The sequence below is a fragment of the Oncorhynchus mykiss genome, chromosome 3 (assembly GCF_013265735.2).
Source record: "Oncorhynchus mykiss isolate Arlee chromosome 3, USDA_OmykA_1.1, whole genome shotgun sequence".
In the NCBI taxonomy this organism is placed as follows: domain Eukaryota; kingdom Metazoa; phylum Chordata; class Actinopteri; order Salmoniformes; family Salmonidae; genus Oncorhynchus; species Oncorhynchus mykiss.
Window position 1 is genome coordinate 80,416,915 of NC_048567.1, and position 19,229 is coordinate 80,436,143.

The window sequence follows — 19,229 nt, forward strand, 5'->3', positions numbered from 1 at the left end:
ACAGAAGGGTGTGAGTGTATACCAGTCATTGCATATATTCATGCAAGTAGACCACTGATTGGCCAGCTTTGCCAATGATGTAGGATGGCATCATTCTCTATGAGGAAATAGAGCACATTTTTTTTTAAACTGTATGTTTGAGATACAAAGTTTGACGTTGTTGAAAAATTATATAAAAAACAATTCCGAGTATTGGAAGAGTCAACAACAGTATTTCGGTATGAGGTAAAATAATATGTACGATTTACACTGGACAGTTACTTTAAAGGGGCAACAGCCCAAATGCATACTGTACTTTGTAATGGAAACAAATAAGCGGCACTTGGCTAGCTGAAGGCCAGCTGAAGGCCAGCTGAAGGCCAGCTGAAGGCCAGGCACCTCAGGCTGTTCTTGGCTAGCTGAAGGCCAGCTGAAGGCCAGGCACCTCAGGCTGTTCTTGGCTAGCTGAAGGCCAGCTGAATGCCAGGCACCTCAGGCTGTTCTTGGCTAGCTGAAGGCCAGGCACCTCAGGCTGTTCTTGGCTAGCTGAAGGCCAGGCACCTCAGGCTGTTCTTGGCCAGCTGAAGGCCAGGCACCTCAGGCTGTTCTTGGCTAGCTGAAGGCCAGGCACCTCAGGCTGTTCTTGGCTAGCTGAAGGCCAGGCACCTCAGGCTGTTCTTGGCTAGCTGAAGGCCAGGCACCTCAGGCTGTTCTTGGCTAGCTGAAGGCCAGCTGAAGGCCAGGCACCTCAGGCTGTTCTTGGCTAGCTGAAGGCCAGCTGAAGGCCAAGCACCTCAGGCTGTTCTTGGCTAGCTGAAGGCCAGCTGAAGGCCAGGCACCTCAGGTTGTTCTTGGCCAGCTGAAGGCCAGCTGAAGGCCAGGCACCTCAGGATGTTCTTGGCCAGCTGAAGGCCAGGCACCTCAGGCTGTTCTTGGTTAGCTGAAGGCCAGCTGAAGGCCAAACACCTCAGGCTGTTCTTGGCTAGCTGAAGGCAAGCTGAAGGCCAGGCACCTCAGGCTGTTCTTGGCCAGCTGAAGGCCAGCTGAAGGTCAGGCACCTCAGGCTTTTCTTGGCTACCTGAAGGCCAGGCACCTCAGACTTTTCTTGGCCAGCTGAAGGCCAGGCACCTCAGGCTGTTCTTGGCTAGCTGAAGGCCAGCTGAAGGCCAGGCACCTCAGGATGTTCTTGGCTAGCTGAAGGCCAGCTGAAGGACAGGCACCACAGGTTGTACTTGGCCAGTTGAAGGTCAGGCACCAAAAGGCTGAAATTACATTTGTGCATCTACCTATCAATAATGAGATATGCTGATACGTGGATCCATAGTATTATTAAAAAGTAACATAAATTCAACTGATGAACGTTGATTGTTATACGATTAAGGGGGAAAACATGACCTTATGAGGGTGGTGCCTGGCCTTAAAGCCACAGTCTAATAAATTCTGTTTGATTTTCCTTTATTCTTCCAGCTTGTCCTTTTCTTTTTAGATTTTTACTGTAAAGTGTATTGCAATTTTAAATAAAGATTGATTTGATTTGATAAACAAACTATGTATAATAATGTTAGCCACAATTTGTTGATTATATCTAATCTAGTAATGATGAGTCGATTATTAACTGTGGAAAAAGACGTTGACAAAGTTTTGCCAAAATGTCTAATGACTTCTAATCGCTTACATTACTTTATGACAAGTAATGTAACCTTATTGTAAAGAGTTACCAACGATGATATCCTTTCAACATGTAAAATACGACACAGTAAAGATTTATCTTTAGAAAAAGTTTGATTCAATAATTAACGTTCTAACTACAGTGAAAAGCAGTGATTTGGGGGCAGCACTGGATAGCTGTGCCGATCTCAATAATACACTGTCAAATGTAAACAAAATAAAAATCTGCTGAGAAATGTATTTCCTGTTTCTTAAGGTATACAACAGACAAGGTGTACTATGCAGAAATAGAGTCATTTGTATTAGAACACAACATGTTAAAATGTATCTATTAATGCATTCTAGAACTGAGTTTTGTGACATTTTGTCAATATCCACGATCACCTCTTCAATCCAGGACGAACAAATGATTGTTAATGTTAACACGGGGGGTACTTAGGATCATCACATGTTGTTGAATTAGTAAGAGCCACAATACCCTTCATTAAGCCTGCACTACGACACTGCACTGAGCCTACACACACACACACACACACACACACACACACACACACACTCACACACACACACACACACACACACACACACACACACACACACACACTCCCTCTCTGTCTGTCTCTTTCTCTCTGTCTCTCTTTCTCTCTCTAACAACTATGAACGGGTAAAGGTTTAGCTTTATCAGAAACTTGTCCTCTATCCAGGGCATGATGAGAAGTGTATTTGTGCAGGAATAGATACCATTATGTTAGTACACTATAATCAATGTCTTTCCTAGTCCTTTATTCCTGCTTGTTTAAAGACATGTTGGCACCATATCCGTGTAACACCTCTTTAATCCAGGGCATGAAGAAAGGGATTTTCATGAACACATGAGGATATCGGGAATCATCACATCTCTCAGCATAATTAAAAGCAACGATACCCCGTGCCTTGTTGTTACAAATAAGAGGTCCCCCTGAATCTCCCTGGAACACAGAACAACAGGAATTAGAGAAGAGACATATGAATGTGAAAGGAGAATAAGTTAACACTTCCAAGTCTGTTTTAGTGTTTCAGTACAGTAATGTTACAGATAAATAAACACTGCTTATCTGATCAACTAAAACCTGTACTGGTTGTCCTCTACAGCATGTTGTTTCTACTATTACTATAATCATTTGATCCAAATGTAATTTAGTTACCTGACAAAATCCTTTCCCTCCGGTAGTACGAGTGCACATCATTTGTTTTTTGTCAAAGTAATTTTCCCACACCTTCTTGCATTCAGAGACATCCTCCACCGTCACCGCCACTTCCATCAAAACGCCAGAACCCTGGTTGTTGTTCGAGTTAGTCTTGCCCCAACCAGCTACGGAGCATTTGGGGGATGCTGGGATATGTTCATCCTCCTTTGGGAGTCCAATGACCTTCACATACTCGGTTAGACGAGCTGTGGTCCTTAACTATAAGAGGAAATAAAATAAAATAAAATTAGATAAAATTATTATATTCTATTTGTATAATTCAGAATAAACCTTGAATAAAACTGTATAAATATTCATGTCAGTGAAGATAATCAGTATCAATTGAATGCATTTCTTATAAGGCCCTACATTCAATTAAAGTTCACACTAAATAAGTACTACATACTGTAGAAAGGAGACATTAGGGGTGTCTTGAAGATTACCTTCAGTAGCATGACGTCATAACTGATCTGCGTTGCATTCTCATGTAATGGATGCCGATGGTAATGGGACACCTGAATCTTCTGACAACTCTTCTTCCACTTCTTTAAGTCGTGGGCTCCAAGCACCACCGTTAAAGGATAAGCACTAACAGAAAATCAAAACGGGTCGCAAGACATAGAATGAAATAGAATAATTCCTCAAGAGACGTAACAAGATGCAACAAAACAAATTGCTTCTGGATTCATTTGTTGTCTACGACAAAGAAAGACTCACTTCCTTAAGCAGTGTGCTGAAGTCAGGACAAAGTCATCCCGGATGAGCATTCCTCCACAAACATGGTATCCTCTGTGTTGCAGAGAGACCATATAGGGCCTTGAGTGGGGCTTAGCTATCTTACCACCCACAATACCACTCTCAGAGGCTCCTTGGAAGGAGGAGGAAAGAGGATATCATGTTAACTATGTCTTCTGGGACACACAAGGAGCAAAACAACAACAACATCATTTGTGTTCAATTTGGTTAACAATTAGCTACCTTCTTTACTGTCTGCTACCAAGTGATTATTTTAGGGAATAATCAGCTGTACCTTCTTTACTAGCTAGTTCTTATATAGAGAATAATCAGCTACACCTTATTCACTAGCTGGTTCTCATATAGAGAATAATCAGCTATACCTTGTTTACTAGCTGGTTCTTGTATAGAGAATAATCAGCTATACCTTCTTTACTAGCTAGTTCTTATATAGAGAATAATCAGCTATACCTTGTTTACTAGCTGGTTCTTGTATAGAGAATAATCAGCTATTCCTTCTTTACTCACTGGGTCTTCGTAGATATATAATGTATAGAATAGATCAACTCACCAGCAGAGGAAAGGAGTTGGAGGAGGACGAGGAGGTTCAGGTACATGGTGGTAGACTGGCAGAGATCTAGATGATTTGAGAGACTGCAGGTTTCTCCTCTCTATATAAACCACATTTTAAAACCGCCCCTTCCCCCTTTCCCCTCTCCATACCCCCCACATACACTCATTCATACTGAAAGTGAAAGCTGAGGTAAGGTGAGATGGAGTGGAAATATCACACATTTTTAAGTTGGTTGCCTCAGATGCTCCATACAAAAAAAACACCTTTTAAAATACAGTACATCATCCGTATGTCTCTTTAGAATGTCATTCATGTCCCTAACCTGTCAGGACCGCAACAGGAACAGGAACATTAGAAATGCTTATCTTACTATACAATTTAACCAATAATTACCTTGCTTACTACCTCACTGAGCACTTTGTAGTTGTAAATCCCAGGTTACACAGCTGTAACACACGATGGGGTATGGTGTGGGCAGGGATTTTTCCTACAACCAATCATGTGATTCAATTTTTCTTTCGAACCAATCAGGTGAGGTGTTGTCTCTCTATACATAGGCCTACCTCCTTTCCAACCCCCCACCTTCCTCCTTCCACAAAGCCTCCCTTCACACACACACACACACACACACACACACACAGTGAAAGGGGGCTGGTGGTTTTAGCAGATTATTCATACTGAAAGTGAAAGCTGAGGTAAAGGTAGATGGAGTGGAAATATCACTCATTTTAAGTCGATTGTCAGTGGTGAGTGGTCTCAGATGAAGCAGAAATAACCTTTTTAAATAAAGTAAAAGACCATCTGAATGTCTGCTCAGACATCTTCCTTTTCTTTCCATTCATGTCCCTAACTAGCCTGTCAGGACCTAAACCGAAACAAGACTAGGATGTTTTGAAATCCTCCACTTTTTTATCAAATTGAACCAATAACCTCACTACTTTCTTAGACAATGAGTGTGGAAAGCACTGATTTTGCTTTTAGCCACACAAGTTTACACTCCAGACCCTCCCCCCCCCCCCCAAATAAACAAAAAAACACTTCATAATATCCCAGTACAATACAGTACGTCAACAGTACAGTAGAGTACAGTAGGTCAACAGTACAGTACAATACAGTAGGTCAACAGCACAGTAGAGTACAGTAGGTCAACAGTACAGTACAGTACAGTAGGTCAACAGTACAGTACAGTACAGTAGGTCAACAGCACAGTAGAGTACAGTAGGTCAACAGTACAGTACAGTACAGTACAGTTGGTCAACAGCACAGTAGAGTAGGTCAACATTCCAGTACATGACAATAGGTCAACAGAACAGTAGGTCAACAGTACAGTATATTAGGTCAACAGTACAATACAGTGGGTCAACAATACAGTATATTACAGTGGGTCAACAGTACAGTACAGGATGGTAGGTCAACAGTGGACCGAGTTGCGCAGCGTTCTGCATCTGCATCTGCAGTGCTCGTGGCATTACTACAGACCCGGGTTCGATCCCGGGCTCCCAATCACTAATTAACCCAATCAATAATTAACATCACTAGGGTAGGGGGCACTATTTTCACCTCTGGATGAAAAGCGTGCCCAAAAGTTAACTGCCTGCTACTCAGGTCCAGAAGCTAGGATATGCATATAATTAGTAGATATAGATAGAAAACATTCCAAAGTTTCTAAAACTATTACAATAATGTATGTGAGTATAACAGAACTGAAATCACAGGCGAAAACCTGAGAAAAAAATCCATCCAGGAAGTGGGATTTTGTTATGTTTGTAGTTTTCCATTGACTGCCTATACAGATTCCATTGACTTACGACTTCCTATAGGTTCCACTAGATGTCACCAGTCTTTAGAAATTGTTTCAGGGTTGTGTTCTGAAAAATGAGGGAGTAAGACCACTCTGAATGAGTCAACACTACAGTGTCCCAGAGATTTTTCATGCGCAAGACCGAGAGCGCACCTTTCTTGTTTTCCTTTTATATTGACCAATCTTTTGTCCGGTTGAAATATTATTGATTACTATGACTAAAAACAGCCTGAGGATTGATTATAAACATTGTTTAACATGTTTCTACAAACTTTATTGACACTTTCAGATTTTTCGTCTGCCTGTTGGGACTGACTTTGAGCCTGTGGATTACTCAACAAAACACGCGAACAAAACTGAGGTTTTTGAATATAAATAGTGACTTTATCGAACAAAATTAACATTTATTGAGTAAATGGGAGTCTTTTGAGAGCAAACATATGAAGATCATCAAAGGTAAGTGATTAATTTTATCGTTATTTCTGACTTGTGTAACTCCTCTACTTGGCTGGTAACTGTTTGTAATGATTTGTCTGCTGGGCGCTGTTCTCAGATAATCGCATGGTATGCTTTCATCGTAAAGCCTTTTTGAAATCTGACAACGTGGTTGGATTAACAAGAAGTTAATCTTTAAAACGAACCGGTGTATGTTTTATGAAATTTTAATGATTATTTCTGTTTTTGAATATGGTGCTCTGCAATTTCACTGGATGTTGGCCAGGTGGGACGCTCCCGTCCCACACCCCTTAGAGAGGTTAACAGACCTTTTCCAGCCAAAACTCTAACACGTTTGAAAAAGTGAATACTGGAACAATATTTCTAACATAAGAATGCTGAGAATGGTCAGTGGGGAGCTGTAAAAAACTTAATGTCGGTTTTCATTTTGTGACATCATTAAAAATTGTAAGGACAAAATACTTTCACTTGGAAAGTATATCCCATTAATCTGTCAAGTTTCCATCCAAAACGTTACACATAAAATTTGAAAAAGGATGAACGTATTTTTGTTAAGATAGACATGTGATTTTAGGAGTCATAAGAGATAACTTGCAATCATATCCTTTGCACAGTAAGTAGCCACACCCAGAGTGAGGTCAGAAGAGCATGCCAGCCTGATGGAACCGTCCTTTTCCACCAGAGTGCTTAAAAGAACTGGACAAGAATGAACATTTCAGACCAGAACATTGGCAGGTTGCAGCTGTTCGTGTAAAGTTGTCTGAATCCTGAATAATCAACACGAGGTGTAGGCGAGAAGCTCAACTCGCAGACAATCACTGGTACGGCTGATTAGCTGTCCTAAGTCAAATATTGAGAAAAGCAAATCTTAGAGGGACCACCATACTACTCTTCAAACCATCCCATCTTACTACGAGTCTCAAATCACCGGATTCTCCTACCATCAACACCAATGGGAACCGTCAACACAACGGTCTATCTTCCAGAGTGAACAACAGTAGAAGAGATGTTCCCGAACGCTTTCGGACAATCAGAGCCTTACAAGCGTGCCGCTGAAAGGCCAACCCACATCCTTTCTATGGAGGGCTGGTTCTGACAGAGATAAACAAAGGCACTCACATGTAAATACATTCATGATTTCTTATTTCCGGACGGGCGGCTGTTCGTGTGCAAAATATATGATTCATGTGAGAATGGTTCTAAAATGTATCCATGATAAGTGTCCCTTTTTTCTTTTCACGTGGCTGAGGATGCGCACCTCGTTATTTATCTCCGGTAATGAACATACTACATTCCGTTTTAAATGTTATTGTTTATTTACATATTAGGGTACCTGAGGATTTATTAGAAACGGTGTTTGACTTGTTTGGATGAAGTTTATTGGTAACTTTTGGGATTCCTTTGTATGCATGTTGAACGAGGGAAACCAGTGGATCAAGCACGCCAACTAACTTCTAACTTCTATAACTTTTTTGTGATATGAAAAAGGACTTTATCGAACAAAACAACCATTTGTTATGTAGCTGGGACCCTTGGGATTGCATACAGAGGAAGATCATCAAAAGTAAGTGATTTATTTTATCGCTATTTCTGACATTTGTGATGCCTCTGCTTGTTTGGAAAATGTTTGTAATGCTTTTGTATGCGGGGCGCTGTCCTCAGGTAATCGCACGGTATGTTTTCACCATAAAGCTTTTTTGAAATCTGACAAAGTGGCTGGATTAACAATAAATTAAGCTTTGAAATGATGTAAGACACTTATATTTTCATGAATGCTTAATATTACGAATTTTGTATTTTGAATTTCGCTTTATGCAATTTCACCGGATGTTGTTGAGGTGGGGCGCGAGCGGCACACCTAGACCTAAGAGGTAATAAATGGCCATGTGCTCTTATAATCTCTTATAATAATCTCCACCCAGCACAGTCAGAAGAGACTGGCCATGCCTCAGAGTCTGGTTGCTCTCTATGTTTCTTCCTAGGTTCCTGCCTGTCTAGGGAGTTCACACCCCCTCACAGCCTGGTTCCTCTCTAGGTTTCTTCCTAGGTTCCTGCCTTTCTAGGGAGTTCAAACCCCCTCACAGCCTGGTTCCTCTCTAGGTTTCTTCCTAGGTTCCTGCCTTTCTAGGGAGTTCAAACCCCCTCACAGCCTGGTTCCTCTCTAGGTTTCTTCCTAGGTTCCTGCCTTTCTAGGGAGTTCAAACCCCCTCACAGCCTGGTTCCTCTCTAGGTTTCTTCCTAGGTTCCTGCCTTTTTTAAGGAGTTCAAACCCCCTCACAGCCTGGTTCCTCTCTAGGTTTCTTCCTTGGTTCCTGCCTTTCTAGGGAGTTCAAATCCCCTCAGAGCACAGTTGGTCAACAGTACAGTACATAAAATACGCTCAACATTACAGTACAGGACAGGATAGTAAGTCAACAGGACAGTAGATCAACAGTACAGTACAGAACATTAGGTCAAAAGTACACAGTGCTTAATTTCAGCTGGATCCGGCAGGAAACAGGATCCGACACCTCTCTGCTTCGTTCCGGGAACCTATTTGGCCGGATTCAGCATCTCTTGTGGCATGAAAAGTAATAGTAACTTTCTACAATGTAAAACATGTGAATAAAGGCGATCAAAGTTAATTTGAGTTGCCTTTTCGTTATTTAGATTTACTGCCTGGGCCTGATATTTTAAGAGTTGATTTGGGTTGGCCCGGGCTTACGGTTTGCGTAACATTGTAAGCTATATTTGAGACCAACGTGTTGCCATGGCTACGTGAGAAGCTCACCTGTATCTCTCACAGATCAACTCTCATCTCTCCAGCGTTGCATTGAATCATTTTTTTCCTTTCTAGAATCATAGCCGAGCGGCTCGGTGGACGTGAGAGGATGTACTTTTCTCAGCTACTCGCCAGAGCGTTGAAACATTTCATTTGTTTGTTCCAAAACAAACAGATCAAAACACCACTCTATAACCTGAGACTCCAGACTCTGTCACTCACAGAGGAGAGGTGAGAGAAGGTGAGAAAGAGTGTGAAAGACCTGCAAATGTCACCGATAAAGTTGTTTCCGTAGAATGTATTGCCTAGCAACAGAGACCACGTTGAGCTGGGTGAGTTTGGGGTCCTGTCTCTTTCTGAGACGGTGTTGGTTCACAGAACAACAACAGGAAAAGCACAGAGGTGGATGGTGGTTTCTCAATAACTAGGTGAGAGGTAGACATATATGACAGGTTTCAGTGGAACAGAAGAGGACAGGCCACACAATCTTAGACACACGCACGCACGCACGCACACACACACACACACACACACACACACACACACACACACACACAGGGTCAAGAGTCTACCATACAGCAAAATGACCATAGATGACTATATAGACTCTTGACCCAGTCTAATGAAGTATACCCCTGGATTTACAGTCTAATGAAGTATACCTCTGGATTTACAGTCTAATGAAATATACCCCTGGTTTTTACAGTCTAATGAAATATACCTCTGGATTTACAGCATAATGAAGTATACCTCTGGATTTACAGTCTAATGAAGTATACCTCTGGATTTACAGTCTAATGAAGTATACCTCTGGATTTACAGTCTAATGAAATATACCACTGGTTTTTACAGTCTAATGAAATATACCTCTGGATTTACAGCATAACGAAGTATACCTCTGGATTTACAGCATAATGAAGTATACCCCTGGATTTACAGTCTAATGAAATATACCTCTGGATTTACAGCATAATGAAGTATACCTCTGGATTTACAGCATAATGAAATATACCCCTGGATTTACAGTCTAATGAAATATACCTCTGGATTTACAGTCTAATGAAGGATACCCCTGGATTTACAGTCTAATGAAGTATAGCTCTGGATTTACAGTCTAATGAAATATACCTCTGGATTTACAGCATAATGAAGTATACCTCTGGATTTACAGTCTAATGAAGTATATCTCTGGATTTACAGTCTAATGAAGTATATCTCTGGATTTACAGTCTAATGAAGTATATCTCTGGATTTACAGTCTAATGAAGTATACCTCTGGATTTACAGTCTAATGAAGTATACCTCTGGATTTACAGTCTAATGAAATATACCTCTGGATTTACAGTCTAATTAAGTATATCTCTGGATTTACAGTCTAATGAAGTATACCCCTGGATTTACAGTCTAATGAAGTATACCTCTGGATTTACAGTCTAATGAAGTATACCTCTGGATTTACAGTCTAATGAAGTATATCTCTGGATTTACAGTCTAATGAAGTATACCTCTGGATTTACAGTCTAATGAAGTATACCTCTGGATTTACAGTCTAATGAAGTATACCTCTGGATTTACAGTCTAATGAAGTATATCTCTGGATTTACAGTCTAATGAAATATATCTCTGGATTTACAGTCTAATGAAGTATATCTCTGGATTTACAGTCTAATGAAGTATACCTCTGGATTTACAGTCTAATGAAGTATATCTCTGGATTTACAGTCTAATGAAGTATACCTCTGGATTTACAGTCTAATGAAGTATACCTCTGGATTTACAGTCTAATGAAGTATACCTCTGGATTTACAGTCTAATGAAGTATATCTCTGGATTTACAGTCTAATGAAGTATACCTCTGGATTTACAGTCTAATGAAGTATATCTCTGGATTTACAGCATAATGAAGTATACCCCTGGATTTACAGTCTAATGAAATATACCTCTGGATTTACAGTCTAATGAAGTATACCTCTGGATTTACAGCATAATGAAATATACCTCTGGATTTACAGTCTAATGAAGTATATCTCTGGATTTACAGTCTAATGAAGTATACCTCTGGATTTACAGTCTAATGAAGTATACCTCTGGATTTACAGTCTAATGAAGTATACCTCTGGATTTACAGTCTAATGAAGTATACCTCTGGATTTACAGTCTAATGAAGTATACCTCTGGATTTACAGTCTAATGAAGTATACCTCTGGATTTACAGTCTAATGAAGTATATCTCTGGATTTACAGTCTAATGAAGTATATCTCTGGATTTACAGTCTAATTTTTTATTTTATTTTATCTTTATTTAACTAGGCAAATCAGTTAAGAAAAAAATATTATTTTTGATGACGGCCTAGGAGCAGTGGGTTAACTGCCTGTTCAGGGGGCAGAACGACAGATTTGTACCTTGTCAGCTCGGGGGTTTGAACTTGTATCTTTCCGGTTATTAGTCCAACGCTCTAACCACTAGGCTACCCTGCCGCCCCATGATGTATAACCCTGGATATAAAAAGTATTTATGTACAACTGCCCTACCTTATTATCAGATCACATTCATCTAACTTCAGAAGATTCATCTTTTCAAGCTTTTCAAGATTAATCTTTTCAAGCATTCTGTTACATTTTCCCAGACTAAATAAGTGGCATGCTTTGGGAAATGATATGGATGCGTGTGGCATTTAATTCATCATTGTATTAGGGGTAAATTAAAGGATTGATGCACACAATGACTAAGCATTGACAATATTTTAAAATCACTAGTCAATTAACAAATACAAATATAAAAAAATTATATTATCCTAAAGTACAAAAATGTATTTTTACAAATGTTACATGGGTTCAACATGCAACATAGTAACCACTGTGTCACAAAGATTTGGCTTTAGAAAACATTACATTTCATTGTAGTAAAAGTAGTAATTGATAAAAATAAAAAAAAACAGAGAATGTGGGACATGTCATTACTGTACAGCTACACCAATCAAAACGGAAAGAAAAAAAGACATACAATATGCAATGTGCCTTGTTAAGCAGACCTGTACAGGTAACTGCCAAAGTAAAGGAAACACCAACACAAAGTGTCTTAATAGGGTCGTTGGGCCACCAGAACAACTTCAATCCACCTTGGCATAGATTCTACAACTGTCTGGAACTCTATTGGAGGGATGTGACATCATTCTTCCCACGAGAAATGCCATCATTTGGTGTTTTGTTGACGGTGGTGGAAAACGCTGGTCTCAGGAGTCGCTCCACTATCTCCCGTAAAGTGTTCAATTGGGTTGAGATCTGGTGACAGGGACGGCTATGACATATGGTTTACATTGTTTTTTTTCATGCTCATCAAATTTATTCAGTGACCACTCGTGCCCTGTGGATGGCGGCATTGTCATTCTTTGTATTCATTGCCATGGTAGCCAAAATAATGGTCTGCCCAGCATTTTTCTACATGTGACCATAATCACGATGTTAATTGCTTAATCAACTCAGGAACCACACCTTTGTGGAAGTGTATGTTTCAAAATCATTTGTATCCCTCAATTACTCAAGAGTTTCCACTATTTTGGCAGTTACCTGTATATTCGTACACAACAAGTTATGCATTTATGATATATCTGTTTATGCATGCATTATTTTTATATGTATATATATATATTTTTTAAAGCTATCCATTAATCACCTCTTCAATCCAGGACTTAAAGAAGGAAATATTTATGTACACACGGGGGAATTTACCATCATCACATTTCAGTGGATTACGAAAAGAAGTAACAATACCCTGTGCCACGTTCTTGTTCTTGCAAATAACAGGTCCACCTGAATCTCCCTGGGAAACATTAAAACAAACATTTGTAAGTAAGTCGTGTATTGTACATACTGCTGGAACAGAAAAAAGAGAGCTCATCTTTTTTTCCAACTAACACCTTATGTTGTTTCAAACTGTACTCGTCAAATTTACTCGATTCAAAAATGTACTTGATTCAAATATTTACTTGATTCAAACATTTACTTGATTCAAATATTTACTTGATTCAAAAATATACTTGATTCCAAAATTTACTTGATTCAAATAATTACTTGATTCAAATATTTACTTGATTCAAAAATTTACTTGATTCAAATAATTACTTGATTCAAAAATTTACTTGATTCAAATAATTACTTGATTCAAATATTTACTTGATTCAAAAATGTACTTGATTCAAATATTTACTTGATTCAAAAATGTGTAATTTACCTGACAAAAGCCTTTCTGTCCATCATCAGTGCATATCATTTGGCTACTTATAAAGTAATCTTTCCACTTTTTTACGCATTCAAAGTTGAACTGCATTGTGACTTCAACTTCCATCAATACATCTGCAGCACCAGATGTTTTATCTGGTGAAGTCTTGCCCCAGCCAGCGACAGAGCACTTGGTTCTGGCTGGGATACGTTTATCTTTATTGGGTAGTCCAATGACCTTCACATACTCGTTCAGAACGGCGTTGGCATGTAACTGTAAAAGATAAACATGATATGAATTAGATTCTAATGAACCACTTAAAAAACAGGTAGAAGCTGTGGATGAAATGGGGGGGGTTAAATATAATATCTAGAAGTATCACTTGACCAGCTAAGGTGGAACAAAGAGCCAAAAGTGGCTCACTAGACAGATATTAATGATGTATTAATGATGTTGATGTCTGTAAGCAGGACATTGTGTATGATAAAGTAATATCAGGGAGTTTACCGTCCTAACAAAAAAACATTAAGAATAGAGAATAGAGAAAGGAAATGTGTCTGAGACATACCTTCAGTAGCATGATGTCGTAACTTAACTGCGTTATATTCTCATGTAAGGGATGTCGATGGTAATGTGACACTTTCCTCTCTTGCCGACTCTTCTTCTCTTCTTTGGTTAGGTTGTGAGCTCCAAGAACCACCGTTAAAGGATAAGCACTAAAAAACAACTCGAAACGAGTCTCATTAAACCACAAGACAGTCAACATTGAGTTATTACTCATAGATGTCCCTTCAAGAGACATGTAAACACGATGCATTTGTATTCGTTGTTGACTCACTCTTTCAAGCAGTGTGCTGAAGTCAGGACAAAGTCCTCCCGGATGAGCATTCCTCCACAAACATGGTATCCTCTGTGTTGCAGAGAGACCATATAGGGCCTTGAGTGGGGCTTAGCTATCTTACCACCCACAATACCACTCTCAGAGGCTCCTTGGAAGGAGGAGGAAAGAGGATATCATGTTAACTATGTCTTCTGGGACACACAAGGAGCAAAACAACAACATCATTTGTGTTCAATTTGGTTAACAATTAGCTAACTTCTTTACTGTCTCCTACCAAGTGATTATTTTAGGGAATAATCAGCTGTACCTTCTTTACTAGCTGGTTCTTATATAGAGAATAATCAGCTGTACCTTGTTTACTAGCTGGTTCTTATATAGAGAATAATCAGCTATACCTTCCTTACTAGCTGTTTCTCTGTAGAGAATAATCAGCTGTACCTTTTTACTAGCTGGTTCTTATATAGAGAATAATCAGCTATACCTTCTTTACTAGCTGTTTCTCTGTAGAGAATAATCAGCTGTACCTTTTTACTAGCTGGTTCTTATATAGAGAATAATCAGCTATACCTTCTTTACTAGCTGTTTCTCTGTAGAGAATAATCCGCTGTACCTTTTTACTAGCTGGTTCTTATATAGAGAATAATCAGCTATACCTTCTTTACTAGCTGTTTCTCTGTAGAGAATAATCAGCTGTACCTTTTTACTAGCTGGTTCTTATATAGAGAATAATCAGCTATACCTTTTTTACTAGCTGTTTCTCTGTAGAGAATAATCCGCTGTACCTTTTTACTAGCTGGTTCTTATATAGAGAATAATCAGCTATACCTTCTTTACTAGCTGGTTCTCATATAGAGAATAATCAGCTATACCTTCTTTACTAGCTGGTTCTTATATAGAGAATAATCAGCTATACCTTCTTTACTAGCTGGTTCTTATATAGAGAATAATCAGCAGTACCTTCTTTACTAGCTGGTTCTTATATAGAGAATAATCAGCTGTACCTTATTTACTAGCTGGTTCTCATATAGAGAATAATCAGCTATTCCTTCTTTACTAGCTGGTTCTCATATAGAGAATAATCAGCTGTACCTTCTTTACTAGCTGGTTCTTATATAGAGAATAATCAGCTATTCCTTCTTTACTAGCTGGTTCTCATATAGAGAATAATCAGCTGTACCTTCTTTACTAGCTGGTTCTTATATAGAGAATAATCAGCTATACCTTCTTTACTAGCTGGTTCTTATATAGAGAATAATCAGCTGTACCTTCTTTACTAGCTGGTTCTTATATAGAGAATAATCAGCTGTACCTTCTTTACTAGCTGGTTCTTATATAGAGAATAATCAGCTGTACCTTATTTACTAGCTGGTTCTCATATAGAGAATAATCAGCTGTACCTTCTTTACTAGCTGGTTCTTATATAGAGAATAATCAGCTGTACCTTCTTTACTAGCTGGTTCTTGTATAGAGAATAATCAGCTGTACCTTCTTTACTAGCTGGTTCTTATATAGAGAATAATCAGCTGTACCTTCTTTACTAGCTGGTTCTTATATAGAGAATAATCAGCTATACCTTCTTTACTAGCTGGTTCTTATATAGAGAATAATCAGCTATACCTTCTTTACTAGCTGGTTCTTATATAGAGAATAATCAGCTATACCTTCTTTACTAGCTGGTTCTTCGTAGATATATAATGTATAGAATAGATCAACTCACCAGCAGAGGAAAGGAGTTGGAGGAGGATGAGGAGGTTCAGGTACATGGTGGTGGACTGGCAGAGATCTAGATGATTTGAGAGACTGCAGGTTTCTCCTCTCTATATATACCACCTTAATGTCACCCCCCCCCCCCCCCCCCTTCCATACTACCCACATCCACAGCAAGAAGGTGTTTGGTGGTCTAGCAGATTATTCATACTGAAAGTGAAAGCTGAGGTAAAGGTAGATGGAGTGGAAATATCACTCATTTTAAGTCGATTGTCAGTGGTGAGTGGTCTCAGATGAAGCAGAAATAACCGTTTTAAATAAAGTAAAAGACCATCTGAATGTCTGCTCAGACATCTTCCTTTTCTTTCCATTCATGTCCCTAACTAGCCTGTCAGGACCTAAACCGAAACAAGACTAGGATGTTTTGAAATCCTCCACTTTTTTATCAAATTGAACCATTAACCTCACTACTTTCTTTAGACAATGAGTTTGGAAAGCATATTTACACAAACATTACTACAAACGTTATTTTGCTTTTCGACACACACTGAGTATACAAAAAATTAAGAAAACTTTCCATGATTTTGACTGACAAGGTGAATCCAAGTGAAAGCTATGATCCCTTATTGATGTCACTTATTAAATCATCTTCAATGTCTTGCAATAACATCTGCTAACCATGTTGTATGTGACCAACAACATTTGATTTGATTTGAGATGAAAGGGAGGAGAAAGATTAAAGAAGGATTTTTAAACCTTAAGACAATTGAGACATGGATTGTGTACATGTGCCATTCAGAGGGTGAATGGGCAAGACAAAAGATTGAAGTGCTGGGGTACGGTAGTAGGTGACAGGCGCACCGGTTTGAGTGTGTCAAGAACTGCAACACTGCTTCCAGATGGCCTCCCGGATGGCCTCCCGGATGGCCTCCCGGATGGAGCAGTGGTCTAAGGCACTGTCTATAGCTGTGCCACCAGAGATTCTGGGTTTGAGCCCAGGCTCTGTCGCAGCCGGCCGTGACCAGGAGGCCCAAGGGGTGGCACAAAATTGGCCCAGCGTCATCCGGGTTAGGGAGGGTTTGGCCGGGCAGGGATATCCTTGTCTCATCGCGCACTAGTGACTCCTGTGACGGGCCAGGTGCAGTGCACGCTAACCAGGTGCACAGTGTTTCCTCCGACACATTGGTGCGGCTGGCTTGTGTCAAGAAGCAGTGCGGCTTGGTGAATGAGCACATGGCTCTCGACCTTCGCCTCTCCTGAGTCCGCACGGGATTTGCAGCGATGAGACAAGACTGTAACTACTACCAATTGGATAACACAAAATTGGGGAATTTTTTTTCTTCCTGTGTGTTTCAAGAATGGTCCACCACCCAAAGGACATCCAGCCAACTTGACACAACTGTGGGAAGCATTGGAGTCAACATGGGCGCAGCATTTCTGTGGAACATTTACAACAGTAGGCCAACAGTACAATGTGTGTCGAAAAGCAAAATAAGGTTTGTAGTAATGTTTGTGTAAATATGCTTTCCAAACTCATTGTCTAAGAAAGTAGTGAGGTTAATGGTTCAGTTGGCCTACTGTAGTACAGTAGGTCAACAGCACAGTAGTAGGTCAGCAGTTCAGTATAGTAGAGTAGGTCAAAAGTACAATACAGTAGGTCAACTGTACAGTACAGTAGGTCAACAGTACAGTCGGTCAACAGTACAGTTCAGTACAGTACAGTACAGTAGGTCAACATAACAGTAGGTCAACAGTACAGTAGGTCATCAATACAGTACAGCACAGTACAGTAGGTCAACAGAACAGTAGGTCAACAGTACAGTAGGTCATCAATACAGTACAGCACAGTACAGTAGGTCAACAGAACAGTAGGTCAACAGTACAGTAGGTAAATAATACAGTACAGTTGGTCAACAATACAGTAGGGCAAGTAGGTAGGTTAACTGTACAGTAGGTCAACAGTACAGTACAGTACAGTACAGTACAGTACAGAACAGAACAGAACAGTAGGTCAACAGTAGGGTAGGTCAAGTAGGTAGGTTAACTTGTTATGGCTGCAATCCCGACATCGGGATAAGTGTCATCAACAACCGCTGAATAGCATAGCGCTACATTCAATAAATATTACTACAAGTATTTATATTCATGAAATCACAAGTGCAATATAGGAAAACACACCTTAGACTTTTATTAATCCACCTGTTGTGTCAGATTTTGAAATTATGCTTTACAGCGAAAGCAATCCCAGCGTTTGTGTAAGTTTATCGATCGCACGACAAAACAGTAAGTACACTTAGCATCAGGAAGCTTGGTCACGAAAATCAGAAAAGCAATCACATTAATCGTTTACCTTTGATGATCTTCCGATGTTTTCACTCACGAGACTCCCAGTTACACAACAAATGTTCTGTTTGTTCCATAAAGATGATTTTTATATCCAAAATACCTCCGTTTGTTTGTCGCGTTATGTTCAGAAATCCACAGGAAAGAGCGGTCACGACAACGCAGATGAAAATTCCAAATAGTTTCCACAATGTCCACAGAAACATGTCAAACGTTTTTTATAATCAATCCTAAGGTTGTTTTTAAAATATATAATCGATAATATATCAACCGCATGTCTTTTACAGTAGGAGAGGGGAAAACAAAGGCTGTCCAAACTCTGTTGCGCGAGCAAAACTCATGTGACCACTTGACACGATGTTATCGTTCTGGCTCATTTTTCAAAATAAAAGCCTGAAACTATGTCTGAAGACTGTTGACACCTTGAGGAAGCGATAGGAAAAGGGTTCTGGTTCATATCCCTTTAAATCCAGCAAAGGGAGGCTAATGGAACACAGTATTCAAAATAGAAGCCACTTCCTGTTTTGATTTTCCTCTGGGTTTCGCCTGCAATATCAGTTCTGTTATACTCACAGACAATATTTTGACAGTTTTGGAAAATTTAGAGTGTTGTCTATCCAATACTAATAATAATATGCATATATTAGCAACTGAGACTGAGGAGCTGGCCATTTACAATGGGCCCCTTTTCATCCAAGCTACTCAATACGGCCCCTGCAGCCAGAAAAAGTTAACTGTACAGTAGGTCAACAGTACAATAGATCAACAGTACAGTATAGCAGGTCAACAGTACATTAGAGTAGGTCAACAGTAAAATAGGTCAACAGTAGGTCAAGTACAGTACAGTAGGTTAACAGTACAGTACAGTAGGTTAACAGTACAGTAGGTTAACAGTACAGTAGAGAAGGTCAACAGTACA

The 19,229-nt window shown here is 39.6% G+C and overlaps 2 protein-coding genes across 5 annotated transcripts; both read right to left on the reverse strand.

The window, feature by feature from the left end:
- Nucleotides 1–34: 34 nt before the first annotated feature.
- On the reverse strand, nt 35–4,307 carry LOC110520645 (granzyme B). 4 transcript variants are annotated; one of them, XR_005051394.1, is made up of 6 exons: nt 4,180–4,303; nt 3,591–3,741; nt 3,317–3,461; nt 2,832–3,092; nt 1,058–2,615; nt 35–700 (listed from the first exon to the last, which is right to left on the reverse strand). XR_005051394.1 is itself a non-coding variant. In XM_036975321.1 (5 exons), exons 1-5 carry the CDS (start codon nt 4,223–4,225, stop codon nt 2,430–2,432), a joined length of 717 nt encoding a protein of 238 aa, XP_036831216.1. In that variant the 5' UTR covers nt 4,226–4,307; the 3' UTR covers nt 35–2,429. The 4 variants fall into 4 exon arrangements, 3 of the variants coding, with proteins under 3 accessions (XP_036831216.1, XP_021453741.1, XP_036831217.1); XM_036975321.1 differs by having other exon boundaries at nt 35–2,615; nt 2,904–3,092; nt 4,180–4,307; XM_021598066.2 differs by having other exon boundaries at nt 35–2,615.
- A 7,569-nt stretch (nt 4,308–11,876) lies between these two features.
- LOC110520647 (granzyme B) lies at nt 11,877–16,068 on the reverse strand. The gene is made up of 5 exons (XM_021598068.2): nt 15,978–16,068; nt 14,258–14,408; nt 13,988–14,135; nt 13,432–13,692; nt 11,877–13,020 (listed from the first exon to the last, which is right to left on the reverse strand). Exons 1-5 carry the CDS (start codon nt 16,021–16,023, stop codon nt 12,859–12,861), a joined length of 768 nt encoding a protein of 255 aa, XP_021453743.2. The 5' UTR covers nt 16,024–16,068; the 3' UTR covers nt 11,877–12,858.
- Between the last annotated feature and the right edge of the window lie 3,161 nt (nt 16,069–19,229).

Excerpts from the sequence above, each read along its gene's own strand:
- LOC110520645 (XM_021598066.2), bottom strand. The coding sequence starts at position 4,225 with ATGTACCTGAACCTCCTCGTCCTCCTCCAACTCCTTTCCTCTGCTG. Across the intron at positions 3,742-4,179 it reads CCAACTCCTTTCCTCTGCTG|GAGCCTCTGAGAGTGGTATT; the intron begins GTGAGTTGATCT and ends CCTCCTTCCAAG. Across the intron at positions 3,462-3,590 it reads TCAGCACACTGCTTAAGGAA|TGCTTATCCTTTAACGGTGG; the intron begins GTGAGTCTTTCT and ends ATTTTCTGTTAG.
- LOC110520647 (XM_021598068.2), bottom strand. The coding sequence starts at position 16,023 with ATGTACCTGAACCTCCTCATCCTCCTCCAACTCCTTTCCTCTGCTG. Across the intron at positions 14,409-15,977 it reads CCAACTCCTTTCCTCTGCTG|GAGCCTCTGAGAGTGGTATT; the intron begins GTGAGTTGATCT and ends CCTCCTTCCAAG. Across the intron at positions 13,693-13,987 it reads ACGACATCATGCTACTGAAG|TTACATGCCAACGCCGTTCT; the intron begins GTATGTCTCAGA and ends TATCTTTTACAG.